This window comes from Anarhichas minor, unplaced genomic scaffold (genome assembly GCF_050575085.1).
Source record: "Anarhichas minor isolate MPS153535 unplaced genomic scaffold, ASM5057508v1 ptg000017l, whole genome shotgun sequence".
In the NCBI taxonomy this organism is placed as follows: domain Eukaryota; kingdom Metazoa; phylum Chordata; class Actinopteri; order Perciformes; family Anarhichadidae; genus Anarhichas; species Anarhichas minor.
In genome coordinates, this window is record NW_027466463.1 from 14,537,909 (window position 1) to 14,558,501 (window position 20,593).

The window sequence follows — 20,593 nt, forward strand, 5'->3', positions numbered from 1 at the left end:
TTTTTTTTAGACATGGATTGTCCCATCTTTTTTTATAATCTTGTTCCCGTGGGTTAGCAATTGTGTGAATGTCAAGACCCGCTTTTTATGTAAGGGAAAATATCTACAAGCAGAAATCTGCTAAAAATGACAATGAATTCATTCATTTTTGCCTTTTGCTGGGTATTTTAGCATTGCCATATCTTTAGACAAGAAACACGGGGAGAGATGAGGATATGAATGTAAACAAAGTCCTGGGCTTGGATAACTGTAGTTCATTTTACCACTGGATCACCGAGGCATTTCACTGATCTTAACTTAATCTTAAATAAATGAAACCCCTGTGACCTGAATTTGCATAATGCCATATGCTGATGTGATTTGTATGCTGTTAATGTGCCACTAATGTCTCGTTTTTGACCATAACGATTAAGATTACGATGTGCTTTAGTGGTGCTTATTATAAAACAAATTTACAATCGATGACATTACTCTAATCAATCGGCAAGCGATGAATATAGGTCCCTCTGAGGGTCTGCTTGTGAATAAACTGATCTGAGGTGTGTACATTTACTCAACTGCAATATATTTTAGGATACTATTCTCTCGTTTAAATAGTGCATTAACGCAACAATATCCAATGAATACTGTAAAGTACTGTGATAATACTCAGTATCCTGAACCTACCACACTGAATTGGACCGTGTTTTGTCTGCTGTGTTTGAAATGTGCTGACTGTGAAGTTGAACTTAATCTTAGTGGAACAGGTGAAAGGGAAAGCACTGAGATAATAAAACTATATAACTACACCAGGTTCTCTCATATTTATGTGATTCGAAAGCACATTGTTCTCGGCACAGCAGAAACAGCGAGCTATTGAACATTCATTTCTCTCTGTGGGTTGCATGCCGTTGATCTAATTTGTTCATTATCATCAGTGGAGAAAGGACGCTGCAGCCTGCTCTCGCTCGACTCTTCCCCACCAGTGAGCAGCTCCGCCGCGTCAACACAGCCGTTGCTGATTATAAAATATATATATATATATATATCTGACGAAGAACACAAACATGTCGACAGAGAGGACAACAGCGTTAAGGTAACAAGCCGACGGTATTTGTGCCATTTGTGCGAGAGCGATGCTCTGCAGAGTTAGCCGACCGTTGCTAGCTGTTAATGAACGCTAACGTCACCGGTGTTGCGGTGAACTGTCAGCAGCAGGAGGTTGACGAGGCGCTAAGCGGTTTGAACCGTTGGACGTTACATCAACTCAAGTGTGCACACGACACTGTTGTTAGCATTTAGCGTTACACACTAAATGTTCCGTCATGACGATGCTAACCTAAGCTAGCAGGGTTTGGTGGGTTCATTCATCACATGATCGGGAGACAGGAGATGTTGATTTATCCAACATGTTATTGTCCTTTAAAATATGTAATATCTGGTCTAGATAATCGTCATGTTGGTCTGCAAACAGTGGGAGTTTTTGGTTTTATTAGCTAAATTGATGAATGGATTTGACAGGTGCGAAACAAACTTTAACATTAGCTAATAAGTTAAAACATCAGTGATGCTGTCAGTTAGGGGGGCACCTTTTATTAGTGTTAGTATTTTAAATTTAGCATATCAAAATTGACCTAAGAGTAAACTTGAAGCTTTTTAATTAATACAATTCCCCAAACATAAAAAAATAAATAAAATAATAATGCAGCCATTTGCATAGTATGAAGAATAGCCTTTGAAAGTGTATCCTGGATCTATAAATATATATATTTCAATATGTCTTGTGTGTCTTGTCATCCGTAATAAAGCATATATTAGCATAACATTACAGTGCTGGCAGGCAGTTAACTTGCCTTGTTGTGATGATGCATAATGTTATTAACTTAAGTTAATGGTGCAGCATTTACTTAACTTGAAATGCACTCAACTATATTTGTATTGTGCTTTAAACACAGTCAATCGACACTGCTTCACGGTGCAGAGATACAAAAGGAGAAAAACTAAATCCAGGCTCCTAACAGAGCGACCATCGGCTTAATGCTTCGGAAATTCAAGAGGAGAAAGGGCAATGGCCATGGATGACATTTAGACATGCCACAGGAGGATATGTGAAAATAGAGATTATTGATGTCTGTATTTCATGTTGCTGCTCAGTTTCTATGGTGTTGTGCATGCTGTCACACTGGGACACTTGAATAGGACAGAGCCATAGTTAATGTTATTAGTAACACCTGTGCTTTTCTTACTAGGACAAATGTTATAAAGGCGTATATTGCATCGTTTTGGGGGAGTAATTCACGTCACCGCAGTGCTATTCCTGCACCCTGCACGGAAAGAGCATCTCAGGTTTCTGACAGATTGGTTTGGGCAAAGGAGTTCGTAACGTAAGCAGGGGAAAGTTATTTAGTGGAACAAACAACATGAATTTAAACTCAGTTTGTAGGACGCTACATGGAAAATTGAACATACACAGAAAAATGGGCTTATTTGACCTTTTGACATTTACACTTCTTGTAATAGTAAGCAAACAAATTACAATGTCATCTGGATGACTCAATGTAGCCCAATGCCACTTTATATACATTGTGGTCCTTGATGTTAAGATGGCAAAGATGCAGGCGACCAGGTGATACCACACTGCCATCAATTCACCACACGATAAAATCACTCCAAGGCTAACACAAATAAATAGATAAGATATTCATTTAATCCATAATCATGCTCCAAATGTAAACAAAATGTAAAACACATAGCCATAGGATTATAAATGGTTATTATTCCCATTTAGATACAGAAGAGCAGAAGAACACCGCACACATATTTCATGAGACCGGTGCGTAGGAGAGGTTCGAGTAGATAAAAAGTTTCAAACTATATTATTTGTGATGTTTTGGTGCCAGGTGGTCTAGTACCGTCAGACAGCGTGTGGGAATTTCTTTGCAAGGTATAAAAAAAGCAACAAAATCTAAATTACTAATGTGTTCTGCTGCTGTTATAAGCTGGTTTATATAATGTTATTATACAACTCTAAAACTTTGTATTTTCTAAATGTAACTCAAACGGTTATTTAATTGTATCTGAATAAACACATCATGAGTATGGTTAAAAAAATCACTTATTAGTTATTTTTTTATTTTACTTTATCACTGGTATTGGTGTTTGCAACAGGGTCGACCTTCTTTCCCATTGGCACCAAACGCAGCACAGAAAGCTTTACAACAATTGGAACGTGTGTAGCCAACCGTATGCCCAGAAGATGCTAAGGCCCGCCCCCGTCCTCCACCAACCAGTCACTGTTGGTCAAAGTGCAGCAGTTCCTGTAGTCAAAAAGCACATTGCTTTGACAGAGAGGAGGAAGCTGTTGACCATTTATCTAATCATCAGGTTAGGCTGCTGACGTTTCTGACATAATGCCAACTCCAAGGTAAGATCCAAATGATAATATCCTCCTGTGTGTCCACAGCCAACTATTTAGCTTTTATGATTGTCTGTTTTTAAAATGTGCTCACAGCACTGCCAGTCTTTCAGTGGGTTGGTTGAAGACAGCTGTCTGTCAGACCTCTAGGCTGATGGATTAAGTTGAGATGGCTTCAGTGAGTCTGGATCTTCTTGCGGATCACGTAAAAAAAAAAGCTCAAAATATTGCACAAGAGAGCAGTTCTTTCTTCATGTGATCTTAACCAGAGAATCAATATGTTTTTGTCTTGTGTTTTGTGAAAGTTGGGTAACCTCTTATGAGAACTCTGTAGACTTTGACCACTGTGATATCTCGCTGCTGACAAATTCTAGATGAAAGGGTCATGGAGGGAACCAATACCTAATACAATTAACACATAGTCTAAGCGTGCATTATGAATGAATGTCACATGGTACACGTGTCTGTACACGAGCACAGTGAAACAATCAGAGATAATTCTTTATTTTGATCTTTTCATTGCGCCGAAGTTCCTTCTTTTCATTTGACTAATCTCCATCTAGATGGAGGGAAAAAAACAAAACTATTATTTTCAGTTTTACATTTGCTGAGGACGGCACAGAGGATGTCAGGTAACAGATTCATCAGTGAAACACAGGTCCACCCCTCTTTAAAGTTTCAGTGACTTCAACAAATCAGTAACAGATGATTTTCTGTTTTACAACAGATTGTTTGTGTGCTCTGTTCGTGCAGCGCTGGCGAGTGGAAGTCTGCATAATACAATAAGTTTTTGTTCCCCCCCCACAGTGAAAACACACTCTTTGGGATGGGAAATCCCCTGCTTGACATTTCAGCTGTTGTGGACAAAGATTTCCTCGACAAGTAAGTCTAATGTCACTGACATCTTCATATTTCTGTGCGGTGTCTGACCAAAACACACTGACGTTTATCTATTCTTCTATCCTAATCTTTTTCTAAAGGTTCGGGCTGAAGCTTAATGACCAGATCCTCGCCGAAGACAAACACAAAGCCTTGTGAGTCAAAGCTTCACGGGGACACCGCATGTTTCAGAACGCAAAGTCTTAAAATTACATGGAACCAAATAAGGCACACACTGGTCATTCATACCCACTACTACCATCTTGTCACTGAGCTGTGCTCAAAATAGCCAAGTTATAAATCAACCTTCTGTAACTGGGAACCTCGTAATTTGACACGCACACATTTTTCCCATACTGTATTTAAGCCAACTATACCAAGATGCCTCTGAATTAACTACTACTGCTTTGGGCTAAGTAGTAGATGTACATAGATATTTTTTACCGCATGTTTAATCGCTTTCCATTAGATTGACGCAAAATGAATGAATTATTATTTAATCCCAGAAGGGTTTTGCTGAGCATGCATGTTTCTCCAGACCCCCCCCCCCCCCCTCCTTCACATGGCAAGCAGATGCAACGGTAACATTATATCCTTCCGTATATAACATATATATCCGTGGTTGCTTGTCCTCGTGTTTAAAAAAAACGATGCTTGAATGATCTTTTATTATTGCCTTGGTAGCAAAAGAACCAAGACTATCGGGACTAACTGCCAAAGTTTCACACTGCATACACAGCAACATGTTTTCAAAAAGTGCACGCCGTGGCCTCAGGTATTCATGACTTTTATTTGGCACATTCCACGCTATTCTGAAACAGTTTTTGTTGGCAGTCAGCTCTATACCAGGGAGGTGGGCGTTTTTATTTCAACTGTGTGAGTGCAGCAGTTCATGAGAAAATAGTAAGATAATCAAGAACACCATATTTTACAATGTGTAGACTTCAACACAGCTTCTTTCCTCCTGGCTGTTCCTTAATTCATCCTCCGCCGCTGTGAAACGTGGATTCACTGATTCCCGAGCTTCTCTTGTTAATTCTGCTCATGGAGCATGGAGTTTACCAAACATCACATGTAATTCACACCTCCCAGCTGTTCAGGACACACACATCTTATCTGTTGGAAATAACTAACTCCTATCGGCTGGCCACTGAGGAGTTCCACTTCAGCACTTTGGTACTTTGCTCAAGGGCACCTCTGCGATAGTAACGAGTCCGGAGGGACAAATGCTGCTCTTTCTGCTTTCTGAACCCAAATTCATCCCGCTGGTCTGGGGATTATAGGGACGTCTCTCCTGTTTGGTTCCTCACAGGTGAAGAGCTTTTTGGGCATAAATCTTAGTCAGGACACTTATACTATCAGGACCACATTACGTGTTCTTGATTTTTAAAATAGAATGTCTTAAAGCTGTCAAATTCACATGTTGATAGCATAAAATATGAAAGCCAAAGAGGACGTGTTTCTTTGTTTGTCTGTAGGCTTAATGGCAGAATATTACAAAGTTGTTTCAATGAAGTTTGGTGAAAAACATGGTTGGTGGGGCATTTTGAGCAAATAGAATATTTTCACGGTTCACTCATGAACTACCAATGCATTACTCAAAAGAACAAAATGTCTCCCGTTATTCCATGACCATATGTCGCTGCTTGTGCTTTGATGCACATCTGGACCCAGATGTAAATTAAACAGCTTGTGCACATTCTCTGTTGTTGAAATGGCAAACTTGGAGGATTATTTCTGCAGCCTTGGCAAAGGTGTGCGCTCTCGTTCTGGTTTGATGACGTCAAGTCGAGCAATTGAATACCTGCGAAGCGACAACATCCGTTTTAGTGTCTCGTGTGTAAATTCAAAGCAGCGTAGTAATTGTAAAATCATAAAGGACCTGAGTAATGCACAAACAATAAATAGCAAAAGACGGATCAGTACATCATATCGTCAGTACCTTACAATAGGCTACCTTGTCAGGTCTTGTTAATTGACAAAGGGACACATGTGACCTTGGGCGGCAGCAGCAGCAGCACAAAGCAGCATCATCAGCAGTGTTGTTCTCCTCCGGCACAAAGGCAGCGGTGTTATCTTTAGCCCCACAGACACCATTCCCTCCGCATTCTCCACAAGGTCAGGGCAGGATTAACATGCAGCTTTGGTGGTTTATTCCCAGCACAATGAATTTCAATGCATGTCCCCTCCAATACCACACACGCCAGCACACTCGCGCTCATCTCCGTGAATTTATATCTAAATGTACACGTGATTTTTGTTTTTGTATCTGTTGCTTTAAAGCTGTACAGGCTATGAGAACTTAAGATGCTGTGATATGAGCCGCAGTATTCCTGTTGAGGATGTTGGGTTCCTACTACAAAGAGGTCATTCACAAGCTCATTGGTCCATGGAAGAAGACGGCATTGTTTTTTGACAAATAACATCATTACTTACAAGGCCACAAAAGACTTACAAGTCTAGTCGACTAACACTATTGTTGTGCTCCTGAAGCTACGGAGTGTAACGCGATTCATTTTTTCTCCCCATCACCCTGGTGGGAGAGAGATCATTGGATGCAGTGCACTGTGGCCATGCCTGAATTCAATTATCTAGTCACAGCAGAGCCCATATAATCCTGTTGTGGCTGAGGAATTGCCTGCTGTAGAAACCATCAACATCCCTGTTAGTACTGGCTGGGGACTTAGTGTTTTTTTCCCCCTGAATAACCCTCAACTGTGACTTTTGATGCTTTTTCATCTCTCATAACGTTTAAAGTTACAGTTGATTTCCAATTTTAATTCAAAGCGCTTTAGTTTTTTGCGATGGAAACTTTGAAGTATTAGTAATATAGATTATTTGACTCACAGAAAGTCACTTGACCACAAAATGCCCTGATAAAAAAGGTGATCTGCTCTGCTGAACCCCCCCCCCCCCCCCACTCACTTCCTGGGTGTCTCGGTTGCCTCGTGGTTAGGATGCATACCATAAAACCGCAGAGTCCTGGTTTGTTTCCGGCCCTGATGTTTGTTTCATACTTCTCTCCCTCTCCCCATGTTTCCTGTCTGTATCTATACTTCCTCCTCTTTAATAAAGGCACAAATGAAAAGAAAGAAATACTAACGTACAACTAAAGTAAATCCACAACTCATGCAGTGCAATCTCGAGCGCCGCCAGAATCGCATACCAATAATCTCATCGCTACCCCAAACAAGGCAGCTGCTGCTTCTCAATACTTGTATTTTACACATTGTCTACCGTGCGGTGGTTGGTTTGCAGTAACTGCACGGGTCTTCTACTGTACTGCTGTACTTTTTTTAGATGATACTTCCACGGTTCTTTGAGCTGCAGTTCAAAGGGTTGTTTCCAGTAGATGCTGTTTTTTTTCAGAGGAGTCCTCGGGTGTTTTGATTTCGGGGTATGAGAGGAAACCAACGTGTGTTCTGCCTGCCTAGTCATGTATCATTCTATAACTTAGAGGGGGACATTCACCGCGTACGCTTTGGCCTTCCATAGCAGGCAAGGTGCAGGCGACCGACTGCATTCCATTTAGGTGAGCTGGTTCCCGGTGTGCAAGTCAAAAATGTCTGCTGTGAAAAAAGGCCTATTGTCAGATGTAGTGCTGTGGGTCCTGCTGCCATCACATGGTGTAAAATGTAAGTTTTATATTTACAAAGGTAGGGTTAGAACTTGTAAAGATGTGTGGTATTTCTAATCTTTATTGAATTGCGGTAAAATGGGTATGTCCCCTTTATGTCCAGCAGGGGGCAACAGTAGCCTGCTGATTGTACCCCAAGGAGTCTCTGTAGGAAGCATGTCGACATAATGAAAACACGCCTCTTTCTGCATCGGATTAGAATATGGGTTATAATATGAATTATTTCAGCATAACTGGGCATTACAGGTTGTTAAGAACATGCAGCATTGCATAATATAGCATTCATCCAAACCCTCTTGGACTTGTTAAACCATATCATATTAGAGCTAATGACTATTAGTGTGTCAAATGAGTGAATCATTGTTACATTGAGTGTATTGTCACCTCTGAAATGGGGGGGGGGGGGGGATCAGCCGGCTCCTGGATATTAGTCACGTTCAAACATTTGTTTTATGACTCCCTCTGTCCGATGATAATTAATTGTTTACTTTCTCATCTCTGGATGATGGTGTGACTCTTTTCAGAGGTTGTTTGCTCACAGCAATTAAGTTCATCAGTGCTCATCCTCCCTCCTCCTCCTCCTGCTTTCTCTCCTTTTTCTCTCTTTCTCTGTGCTAAATGCAGATTAGCAGCGTCACAATCACATCCAGAATGAGAGTAAACTCCTCATTATGCCGTGTGACCCTCTGCTGAATGAATAATTCAGGGCTGCAGCGTTAGTGGCTGGCAGTTATTAGCATTCCGGATGGCGAAGGGAAGAGAGAGAGGGAGAGAGGGAGAGAGAGGGAGAGAGGGAGAGGGTGGGAGGCTCATATCACTGACAGGGCTGACTCAGGGGGATCAGCGCTGGATTGAGACACACATCACACACACACATCATCACACGACACAGGAGATCAGTGGAGGTGCCTCTCCACTCACACACCCCGCTGTCTGTGTACATCTTACACACCCCTGCTGCTGCCATGCAGCTCAATCTGCTTACTGGGAGGAAAACAACAAAGGCCTCTCTCACTGAGTACATGCTAAACACTCCTGGGTGTGTGTGTGTGTGTGTGTGTGTGTGTGTGTGTGTGTGTGTGTGTGATAGATTCTGCTCTGTAAACACACTTGACTCTACCCCTGTTTTTTTTTTTTTTTGTTTTTGTTTTCTTAATATATAACGAAGCGAGCTGTGAGTGCAAGAAACCCCCGGCGGAGCTATTCTGGTGTGTCAGGAGGAGAAACACTGCTCCTTGTGTGTGTGTGTGTGTGTGTTTGTGTGTGCTCAGATGCAAGCATGCGTGCAGAAGCTGCATGTGCCTTCCATGGTGCCACTTCACTGGATGCACTCGTGCTTGACTGACTGTGTAGACACATTACAACCCCCCCCAGCTCCCTTGTCTGTTGCTGAGGCTGAGTGCTGTACTACAGTACTTAAACTCACCTCTGCCGGCCCGCCTGGGGGTGGGGTCGTAACATCCGGCTCCCCCTGCCGCTGAGGGCAAAGGTCGCGGGCCTGGATGCAGGCCGACCTCTGAGCCAAAAGAGAGCGAGCAGAGATTAATGGCACTCGACTGGTAATTGAGACATCAGAAACATGTTCAGCCGCTGACTGCGCCGCTCTTGATGTTTTATTGATATGCATGAATCCGACGATTTGGGGCGCTTGCATGAATCTGACGTGCTCACCAGAGCCGTACTCGACTGTGAGGAATGTGGATCTCGACCTTTTTGAATTATAAAACAAGGAAACTCGACAAATAATCAACACGAAAAGAACCTCATATCTTGTTCTGCCGTTGCTTTTTGATGAAATAGGTTAACCCCCCCCCCCCCCCCCCCCGTGATGCAGGGCGACAGCTCTGCGTTTAAAGCACACATGCTGCATCATGAGAGATGGCTGATGCAATCATAATTAAGGCTCTTCCTCGCCGGAGCTGCAAACGCCTGCCTCTTGTTGTAGGTGACTGCCAGCAGGTGGTGCCAGAAGGAAAGATCACAAGTCAAAGGGAGTGTAACAAACATAATCCACATCTCTGTGCATGTCGACTCCCCCCCCCCCCCGCCTCCTCTCCTCTCCCTCCAACTCCCACTTATTTTTTTTTTTTTTTTTTAAAAGAGCGTTTTATAATTAAAATGTGGGCGTCACAGCCAGTACATACTGCATGTTCAGTTCAGAAAAGCATGCTCAGGGCTATTTTTAGTCATCTTTGATCCCCAGCAGCCACACAGGGGAAAAAAAAGCCAATGATGGCAGCAGCCGCGTACACATGTAGGCTAGTTAGCGTACCATCCGAGCCGATCATGTCTCCACACCTAGCCTGTGCGGGGGTAGAGATGGGAGGCCTGACTGGTGAGCAGCAACACTCCCCGTGTGTATAAAGTTCACACTGGGCCATATGGTCCCCGCAGTAGGGGGCGTTGGTGGAATTATTCACACGGAGTGCTCTGAATCACCAAAATCCTGGTATCAACCTCCTAGATAAGGGGAATGTCTCAACGGCTTTGTGCTTCGGCTTCAAATCTCAATCCTCAAGAGAACAGCAGAAGCCCCATCTTTGCTTACACCACGCTCCGTCTTCCCACTCTCTTCCCTCAATGTGTGTCTCTCTCTCTCTCTCTCTCTCTCTCTCTCTTTCATGTCCTCTCTCACTCCCTCTCCCACATCCACACACAGTGCAGTGTGACAAACAACGCCACCCTCTGCAGCGCGAAGCCAAAAACCTGTGACATTTTAAGAGGAAATAATATGAACTCATCCTCCATCACCAGATTTTCCCCCGGCGCCCTAATCCTTGAGTGCAGCCTAATTAAGTACAAACAGCAGTCCTCAACTAATGCCAACAAACGGGCTGCTAGATCGGCTGATTATTAAAAGGATGTACATTTGTTGTTTCTGCATTCTAATGCAATTACTCACTCATTACGATCATGTAATTGTGCAGTCAGTAATTGTGCGTCCAGTCTACAATGCTCATCTCGGCTGAAGTCGTTTTTTTTCTCTCAGCTGAACAGTGATTTAAACGACTAGATTGAGATACCTGAAGGATGGCAATATCATTATGCTGTTGTGTAAATCAACGTTCATCCCTTACTGTATCAGAGGATGGGAACAAGGCCTCGCTCGCTGTTTGAATCATGACTCATTTGTGTTCAGTACTCTTATGCGTCTCATTCTTCGCCATCTATTCCCATCCTGCCCTAATGTTCCACTGATAAGAATGTCCTATTCATTCTGCGTTCTTCACCAGTTGCTACACAGGGAGAGAGAGAGAGAGAGAGAGAGAGAGAGAGAGAGAGAGAGAGAGAGAGAGAGAGAGAGAGAGAGAGAGAGAGAGAGAGAGAGAGAGAGAGAGAGAGAGAGAGAGACGAGAGAGAGAGAGAGAGAGAGAGAGAGAGAGAGAGAGAGAGAGAGAGAGAGAGAGAGACTCTACAGGCATTGAGTGAAAAGCACATCTATTTCTGAGGGAGAGTGCGAGCAAGGTAGAAGATAATTATTGATTTGAAATAAGAAAAGATAAGGCTCAACCTTGAGCAGCCCGGCGATAGCGCGCAGAACAGAATAATTAATGGGCCTGTCTTGTGTCGGGACAAGCTCTCACACTGAGACGAGCGTATTGATTTTAAACAGATAAACTGCGTAACCCTTTGTGAAGGGTTTGACAAACAATTTAATTGGGGGGGAAAACAACAATATTCCTCACCCTTTCCATCTCCCTTTCATCACGTCCCCGAGCTGTTTTTCCTCTGCCTGACCTATGGAAACAATTACTGTGCATCGGGCCTTGTACTGCCTCCAGACTACCAAGGAAGGCGGGCGTAGGATGCACACACTGATTGGGGAATCTAATCAATGGCGGAACCTGTCTCCACTCCAGATGCCTGTGTTGAAATTGGGATTACCAAAGCCTTTTAGCCGTGCGGCCCCCTCTCTGCTTCTGTCACAGAGAGAGAGAGAGAGAGAGAGACAGATGGGTCTGCCTGTTTAAATGTACCTGGCTGCTATGGCTGAAGCGGAGACAATTTACTGTTCCTGTACAAGCCTCCTCCTTCCTAATCCCCAAAGGAGAGCAGCAAAGAAGGCCCCAGTCCTCTCACTTCTTCCCTTGCCCTCCCCTGATTAGCGATAGGTGCTGTTTGATCATGTTTCCCTGCCTGTCCGTGTGATTTGTAAGCTGGTTAAACGTGAACGAGGCAATTAAACGAGGACGGACGCAGGAAGAGTGGGTGCCGCGGTGATCATTAGCGATGAATTACCCCGGTGTGCACTCAAACACTCGGGAGGACTTTCAGGCGGACCACTCCCGAGGATCCAGATCCAATCTAGCCATTGATTAACAGAGACTTGTTCTTCCTGTGAAATCACTCGACGGGGATTTTAGGGCACTCATCCGGTCTTATCGAGATCGGCTAACATCAAAGGCGAATGAAGAGGGATTGGGTAAATGGGCTCGCCTTGCCCTCCGTGTAGGGACTTAGAGGAGAAGATCTTGAATTATTGCCTCATGTAAATAATCGTTTTTTTGGGGAGGTGAGAGAGGAACTCATGAGTCACTCGGGGCAGAGAACACTCGTAGTGGAAGCTCTCATATTTCCCTTGATGGGAAGCGTCGGTGGGGGCTCCGTGCACAGGAATGTAAACATCACGATGTTCCCGACTTGTGTGATCTGCCCCAACAATTTGAATGTGTATAATGGGTATTAGTTTTCGAGGAGGACTGTGATAACCTCTGAATACAAACATAGCATTCAGTGGCCTAATTCCCCTAATTTGATTGAAGATGAATATATAAGTGCTTCTATTAGTCTCAAATTGGAAGGTATGAAATTGAAAAACAGCACCGTGCCTTTAGTTAAGGGTGGTATTTAATTAGGGGCAGTCTCTTGTCAAGCATGTGTTATATAACGCAGGCCGTCCGTACGTCAGAGGAATGCATTTGGCATAGTTGGAATTGCTCCCCCCCATTGAACAACACTAGCAGGTTTTAAAAGCAGAGGTTACTGGCTGAGGACATTTTGTTCAAAACAATTTCTTTTCCTCTGCTCCCTCCCATCACGGAGTGAGCTCAGACTGCAGTAGATGGAAAGAGATTTTCTCTTGCTAAATGGCCAAGGGGGCCGTTTACGGTGTCACTACTATGGGATCACATGATGTTTGAGGGTGTAAAGGTCTTGAGGCAGCTGCTCCTTTTCGGATGGGATTTTCGAGGCGTCCAAGAAGCAGGGCCCCATGCTGTCTGCACTGAAAGGTGGAGCAAATACTTCTAGGAAGGGAGAAAAAAAAAAAGAAAAAGCTGAAATCCTCAGAAGCTGTGTGTCTATTTGAAATGGGTTCTGGAGTCCCTCGGCTGCTTTCGTGTTATAAACACCCACAGTGCTCAAATTCTTCCTTTGTCAAGGAGTCATAACAGGTGTCTCAGGAAGGAATTTTTTTTTTTTTTTTTTCCCGGTTAGCATATTTTCCACTTGCATGGAAAGTTTTTTTTTTTCTTTCTTTTATTAGGAACATCCTGCCCTGGGTAGACCACCCTTGCCTTGAGACATGATATGCAGACTTTCTTTGAAGCAGTAAAGGTTACTTTCACACTCGCTCAAAATTCGGCCATGCCTTGTTAAACCAGGTTGTTGCTAAAGTATTGGAACACCTCTGGCTGACATGTGTTGGTAAGCCATGATGCACGTTGCATACATACTACTCTTGTCTGCAGCGAGCACATACAATACACATAACATATTTCCAGGTTCAACTTCACAATTCAAGTTTGCAACTGTTGACTTCCCCTGAAAATGTTGTAGTCTGAATTGGCACTTAAGCATTTTCTCAAAATAACGCTTTTACCGAGTTCATTTTTCGGTGGAATTACGCATAACACTACTTCTATGTCATTGGATTGTTTCCCCTGATGTTAATACACTTACAAATTGTCAGTCTTCAACTTACAGTTGAGAGAGAAAAACGAAATCCAAGGACCTCCTTATGTGGCGTATCATCTTGACTGCAGTTAGGTCAATTTCCTTCGCGGGGTGGACACGTTTATGCAGCCGGCCCCCTGGGGGGGGGGCGGGCTGTTTGTGTGAACAATGTCGAGAGTACACATTATTCATATTCTCAGCTCCCCAGATAAAGACTCCATCTCGCCGCGTGGCCCAGCTTTGCATCACGTTACGCATAAGCATTGGAGCTATTGATGTTTGAAATGGAAGTGTGATGGGAAAAATGCAAAAAAAATGATAGAACTGCCTTCAGTGTTTCACTGGAGACCCAAGAGAGGTTCCTGGGGTTTATGTTTGAAAACTCGGCAATAGTTTACTCCCCATTCCCCCAATGTCATGTCTGTTTTCTTGACTCATTGTGTTTAGTCTGTTACACTCGTCTCTAAACTCTGCTGTATGGTTCATACATCAAACATTTAATCAGATGTGGTCTCTAAAGAAGTTATCCGCCTAAAAGGTTTTTGCTCACAAGGAAACTGTAATTGCTCCTAAAACGCCACCTTTAAAATACAAAAGGGCTGCCGATTTGGAAAGATGAATACCTTCTTTTTAATTCATGCATCCTTTTGAGGAAATAGTTTGAGTTTTGCTTTTGCTTTTATCAAGTTGTCATTTTAACCATAGCTGCCTCTTTTCAATTCCTACTTGTGGTCGAGTATCCCATTTAACAAAATTAGTTTTGTTTTTTTAATTTCCTGCGTGCACCTAGACTGTCACAGTTGAAGAATGGCAACGCTACATTGCAGACTTGACGTGCTGGTGTCTTCTTTACAGATGTGATGAATTTGAACCCTGTGATTCCCAACAAGGGGCTTCTTCTGCAGTTGCCAAGATATGTTTAAAGTTTGTAGACTTGCTGAAAAAAATTTGAAAATAAATAAATAAATTGGAGTTAGCTGTAACATTTGAACTCTATGTCTCGGGATTGAGAGAGTGGGAAGTAGAGAGGTCTAAGGTTACCAAAAGTAATGCATAAATGGTTCAAATAGTTGGCTAAAACTAAATAAACTAAACTAGGACTAAATAAAGGACTACAAGCATGTATTATTTGTTCCAGGTGAGTTTTAATTTACATAACTTACTAACTCACAATATGTGTACCTTGTGTTTAAAATGCATGGAAGAAAAAAACATGAACGCCTTAATTAAGTCTTATTTAGAATGTGGTGCACTTCTGCCCCCTGTGGTCGGAGTGAGTATTACAACAACACAAACAATTTCTTAAGTCATAAACGCAGCTAGATAGTTAGCTCAGTCATGTTGGTTGAAATGGAGCATGGACTGGGGTTTTTGTTTTTTTGCACTCTGTGGTGAACTGGTGGATTATCTGACATGTTGATAGTGATAAAAAGGTGGATCCTCAGAGTCATTAGAGTCCTTTCTCTGGAGACCACACGTCTGTACTAGATTTCATTATCTGTACTCACAGCTGCTCCTCAACTGTACCTGTGTAACCTCTCATAATGGATTTTGAATTGACTAATTTGTGGTGCTTATGAAATGCAATTTCTCCTCACTCCTCCTACACATGTTGTAATGTGACAAGTGTTGTTAAACCTGTCGTCTGCTAATGTTACAGCTGGTTATGTCTGGTGTTTACACGAAAGCCTGTACCGCGGCTGGTATTATTCATGTTGTGGTAAATCTTGAATGTTGTCTCGTACTTATCTCTTTCAGGTTTGAAGAAATTGTCAAGAGGAGCAAAGTTGAATACCATGCCGGTGGTTCGACCCAGAACTCTGTCAAAATTGCTCAGGTTAGTCTACGTTGGCCCTCTGCAGTGTGTTTTTAAATGCACGCTGATATGCTCATAACCCCGGCTTTGTTATTCTGGGAATACAGAGCGTAGCTGCACAGCACGTTGACACATCACAGTTTTAGGTGTAGTGAATTCATCAGACCTTGCTGCGGAAAGAGAAAGGCGAGGAGGACTCATAATAATTGCAGTCATATCTAGTTGGCCTAATTTCCTGAGATGTATCAAACATCAATTAGAGAGAATTACAAGTAGATGCAATTAACGTGTCACAAGGAATTATATCAAACAAATGCTGATCGTCTCCCTGGCTGTTTGACAGATTTGAGCGTCTAAAACTAAAATGGCAATCTGAACCTGAGAAGATTATCCACTGAAGCCTTTTTTTCTTTCTGTTTTTTTTTTTGAAGTGACTGCAGTAAGTCTGTGAATTTGACATGCAGTGATTAGCTGCTGATAAGGCTTTGGTCTGCTTACAATAAACAAAGGGAAAAGCACCCAGCTGAAAAATAATTCTCTTCCAAGGAGAAATGAGTGCAGAAGCTAATTGAGAGGCTGATGTTTGTGAAAGCGCCGTCTCTTTCTTGTGTGTGTGGGTTGTTTTTGTTTGTACTTGTCAATGCAGTGTGTAGAGTTTGTAGTTGTACACGCGTGCTTGTGTGTGTGTGTGTGTGTGTGTTTTTTTATGTTTGTGTGTATTTCACACAAGATAGATGCAGAGCGAGGGAAAAGAAAGCAGGCAGGCCCTCAGGCTGCCACCAATTGGAGACAGTAAGCATCCTTTTAAAAAAGAGACGAGGAGCTGTGCACCTCCATACAAACACTCTTTAATTATCGTGAACAGAAGCGTTTACGTAAACCTCAGTCACTCACAGACATTCATTGCCAACTTGAGTTTATTCTATGGACAACAACTCTCCTAATTCTTTAAATCTTGTGTGCTAGATGCAGTTTAAAAAACAACAACTGGTGGGCTTACTTTACTCTAACTTTGAAAAATGAAATTGCAAACATTCTCAACGGAGATTATTTCTTTGTTTCGTGTCATTACACTAGCTAAAGCCGTAGCTTTGGTTTGGTCTGCCTCAGTGAAGACATGGATTTTTCATGTTTTATTTAAGAAGACACTGAAGGAAGTGCCCCAAGGAGCGTATCAACCCCTTTGGGAAAGCAGATGGAGAAGGAGATCTTTTTTTCATTGTCGGCCCTTGCTGGAGAATAGAGCCGTCATGGCCCCTGTGCCCCGCGAGAAGCGTTCAGTCGACTAAATTGGTCTCATAATGGCATGGCGGGCCCCAGTCAAATTTTATTCTGCTCTGTTTATTTGGCTATTTACCCCCTTCAGAGAGAAGATACAGAGCGGTTTCCGAAATGCTCATGATAACAAGAGTGTTTTCGTCCCACACCCAGAAGTCTCAGAAACAGTTTCTGTCAATATATACCTTGAAGCGCTGACTTTTTTCCACATTCCACTTTCAGGTGATGGTGTTCTTTTATGAAAAATGTATAATGCATAACCGGCTCCCAGATTATCACATTGTAGCACTTGCAATATGTGAAACTTCAAACCCCACTGTATTGTGGAAGCTGAACCTTCAAACACGAATGATATGCACTGCAGCACTGAATCCACATCAAAGGGCCCCAGTGACTAAATGAGATGCTCGATCCGGGGCAGGTTTGCTCAGGAGCACCGCCGCTGCTGGAGGAGAGAGAGTGTTCAGAGGCTTTGCACAGGAATCGCTGCGCACGCTGGGAAAACCCAGGGTGTGGGAGGATCAATGCATTTGCCAGTAGAACCCGCACTTTCCTCCCAAAACCGAACCGCTTCATCGGAGGCTGTAATAGGTTAAATACTGCCGCTTCATCGAGCTACGATTTCTGCACTATCAAGGAAAACCTAAACCTCGGCTTTAAGGAGATGCACAATCGATGGTAATTGGATTTAGTCAAATGAGAATTGACCAAGAGGAGGCTTAGATGGATAAGTATTGTTTCCCTTGAACCACCGTCTCTGCCCCACTCTTTGATCGAAATCATCCGTCGCGGTGTTTGCTTGTCGTCGATTGGTCGCACTCAGTGCTATCTTTAGCGCCGAGGCATTACTTTCCTTTCCATTTTCCATGCGTCACGGCCCCTGTCACTACTTATCCATATTCAAAGCACACGTAATGACAAACGAGAAGTCCCAAGGTGGACGTGTCAACAACATTTTTGTACATGCTTATCTGTGCACCGGCGCTCCTAAATAAGCCTGAGATTTAGCTTGGATCAAGTCGGTGAAGTTGCAGGCGTGCAAGCAGAGCTGTCTGGCTCTGTTTCTTAAGAAAAGAAGAACAAAAAAAAGCAGTGATGGAAGTGGGTTGGAGGTTGTTGCCCTTGCCCAGGCTCTAACAAACATCATGCCCTGAAGGGGTCGTCCGACATAAAGGCTCACCTACTGGATGTTGCAGGGCTTGTAGGGTAACAAAAACCAGCCCAGCGTTGCTCGCTCACATACAGCCTCACACATGAAAGGGCTTCTCCTCAGATAGGGCTTGGCGGGAAACAACAATCATATATATATATATATATATATATATATATATATATATATATATATATATATATATATATATATATATATATATATATATATATATATATTTATTTATTTTTTATCAGTCATTTACAAAGTTGAAAGGGAGAAAAAAAAATTGTGGCATTTCTGAGCATGCGATCCAGGATTTGGTACCGCCGAGCACGCACGCTGTTTATCACAGGTGACGGAATCGGTGGGGCGAGTCATTTGACTGCAGGGCTGTATCAAGAAGCACAGTCAATTCATTTAGACAGAACATCAAAGTCCTCCAACAGCTCCTTAGGGCCAAGAGAGTGAAGTCTGAGCAGAGACAGGCTCACAGGGAGTTATTGCTGCTGCCAGGGAAGTAGATCCTACTCTGAGTGCCTCGTGTAAACCGTGCATTCTCATTATGGTCCTCACAAATCAACCGTATTGACATATTTTATTACTTTTCACTGTACAGCGGGCTTTGTACCCATTCACCAAAAGGGACAAATTGCTATGTCTAAGTGCACGAGCTGTGAACGCGTCACCAAAAGTTATGATTAAGTATGTTCCCCCGGTTCCTTTATTTAGATTGTGTGCTTTGTTTGCAGGCCATATCATCAATTCACTGTGATGTCTTAATTATTGTTTGGAAAGTAAAGGCTTTTTGAAAAAAAAATCTGCCGTCTCTGTTTTGGTTATGATGCCTGTTTAACATTTCCTCAGACTTGGTCAGTCGTTGAAGGGGTGAATGGGGCCCAGGCTTGGATGTTGGCTCCGAGCGCTTAATTGGAAACGCATGTGCACCACACTGCTGAAAGTTGTATTTAAAAAAAACTAAAAAAGAACAATCCCACAGCACTACTTGACTTCGAAAAAGTTCCTCCCCAGCTCATATTTGGTAGGGGAATACTTAAACTGGTTTTGATGTCTAATTGACTTATTTCTCGGAGTGGAAATATTCCATGACCTAATGTTTGGCTTTTAAAGCTCGTTTTGTTAAATAAATAAAGAACTGGAGCAACTTGCCTCCATTTGAATGGAGAAATGCCTACGTCTGGTTCCACTTAGAGAAAAGAGGACAGTTAAGGAGAAAGAGTGGAGCTTTTGTGTTCAAACTATGTGACTGAACTTGCAGGAGGATGTGTGTTTTTTACGCTAAAAGAGTGCATTCACAATTTGACTGTTTCTTTGTTTTGTTACTCTCCTTCTTCTCACACTTCAGGGTTGGTTTTAGGAGAAATATTCTTTATCTGTGAAGAGACTTTTGAGGGCTTTTAAGTGAGACGTTCGATGGTGCGCCATTTAGCTTCTGTTATAAGAGCTCTGGCTCTTTGGTTTTCGGGTTTTGATCACACTGAGTGAACTTGTAGTTCATAGATCTCGGTGCAGCTGTGCTGAAATGAGCACACTAATGACCGATAAAAACCCGAACCCTGGTGGGCCTTTGAGTTTCACGCTGCAGAAATCAACCCTCTCAAGTATGTGCCTGTTGTTAATGCAAAAGCCTCTTGTTTGTTTTAAGACAGGTTAATTGCGGAACCGCTGTTAGCACCCGCTCCGAGACGTTTTATGGCACCGGGGTCTTGCAGTTTCCTCCCCATTACGAAGCAGTGGAAGGTTACAGTCTGTTAAGTTTCTCGTGAGAGATGCATGAAACCAAATGGATCACCCCCCCCCCCACCCCACCACCCCACCCCCCTTTTTTTCATTCCCATCTCCGCTCATTCTAGACATTCCAGGTGTGCAAAGTGTGCACTTGAGGGGGGCTGCCATTGTTTTTCCTCGGCACAAGCAGCGGAAGCAAAAGAACGCCTCATTCGCTTTGATGAGCGATGTGTTCATGCGTGGGCTTCAATGTCACCCGCCACGAGGCAGCTGTGAAGTCGCAGCTCACGTCTGTGGTGCCATTTACTCAATGATGAAGTGGGGAGATCTCTGTTGGTTCCACATCCACCTCCCCTTCACACACACACGCACACACACGCACACACACACACACTTGTGCGTACTGAGCATGTGTTCCTCCCACCTCAACTGTATTGTGACTGTATGTCACAGCTAATACCAGCATGCATTAAATCTCAAGCTCTGTGATCACACTGATAAAGGTTGACTGGGCGATCATGCGAGGCTTTGTCATCGGAGGGGTTTGTTAACAGCTGATGCCCCCCCCCCCCCCCCCGTCCCCCCCACCGCCATGTGACACCTTTTCTTTCTTTCGTTTCCTCGAGTTTGACTTTCACACGAAGATCATTTGTTTGATTTTAAATGTTCCCCTCAGATGCACGAGGGTTGCGTTGCCCCGGTCGAGAAAATGGCACAGACTGCTGCAATAGGTGACGCACCCGCCCCGTCCCCGTTGAAGTTAATTTGCCGTCAAATTTGCGACTTAATTTAAGC

General features: G+C 43.2%; 1 protein-coding gene across 2 annotated transcripts in view; it reads left to right on the forward strand.

Moving 5' to 3' along the window:
- Positions 1–76: 76 nt before the first annotated feature.
- adkb (adenosine kinase b) overlaps positions 77–20,593 on the forward strand; it is a 93,614-nt gene continuing 73,097 nt past the window's right edge. Inside the window, exons 1-5 of one of the 2 annotated variants that reach the window (XM_076093857.1) lie at positions 77–1,075; positions 3,148–3,403; positions 4,202–4,276; positions 4,375–4,428; positions 15,564–15,642. In XM_076093857.1, coding sequence (XP_075949972.1) covers positions 3,390–3,403; positions 4,202–4,276; positions 4,375–4,428; positions 15,564–15,642 — 222 coding nt within the window. In that variant the 5' untranslated portion in view covers positions 77–1,075; positions 3,148–3,389. The remainder of the gene's footprint in view (positions 1,076–3,147; positions 3,404–4,201; positions 4,277–4,374; positions 4,429–15,563; positions 15,643–20,593) is intronic. The other variant, XM_076093856.1, reaches the window with a different exon arrangement.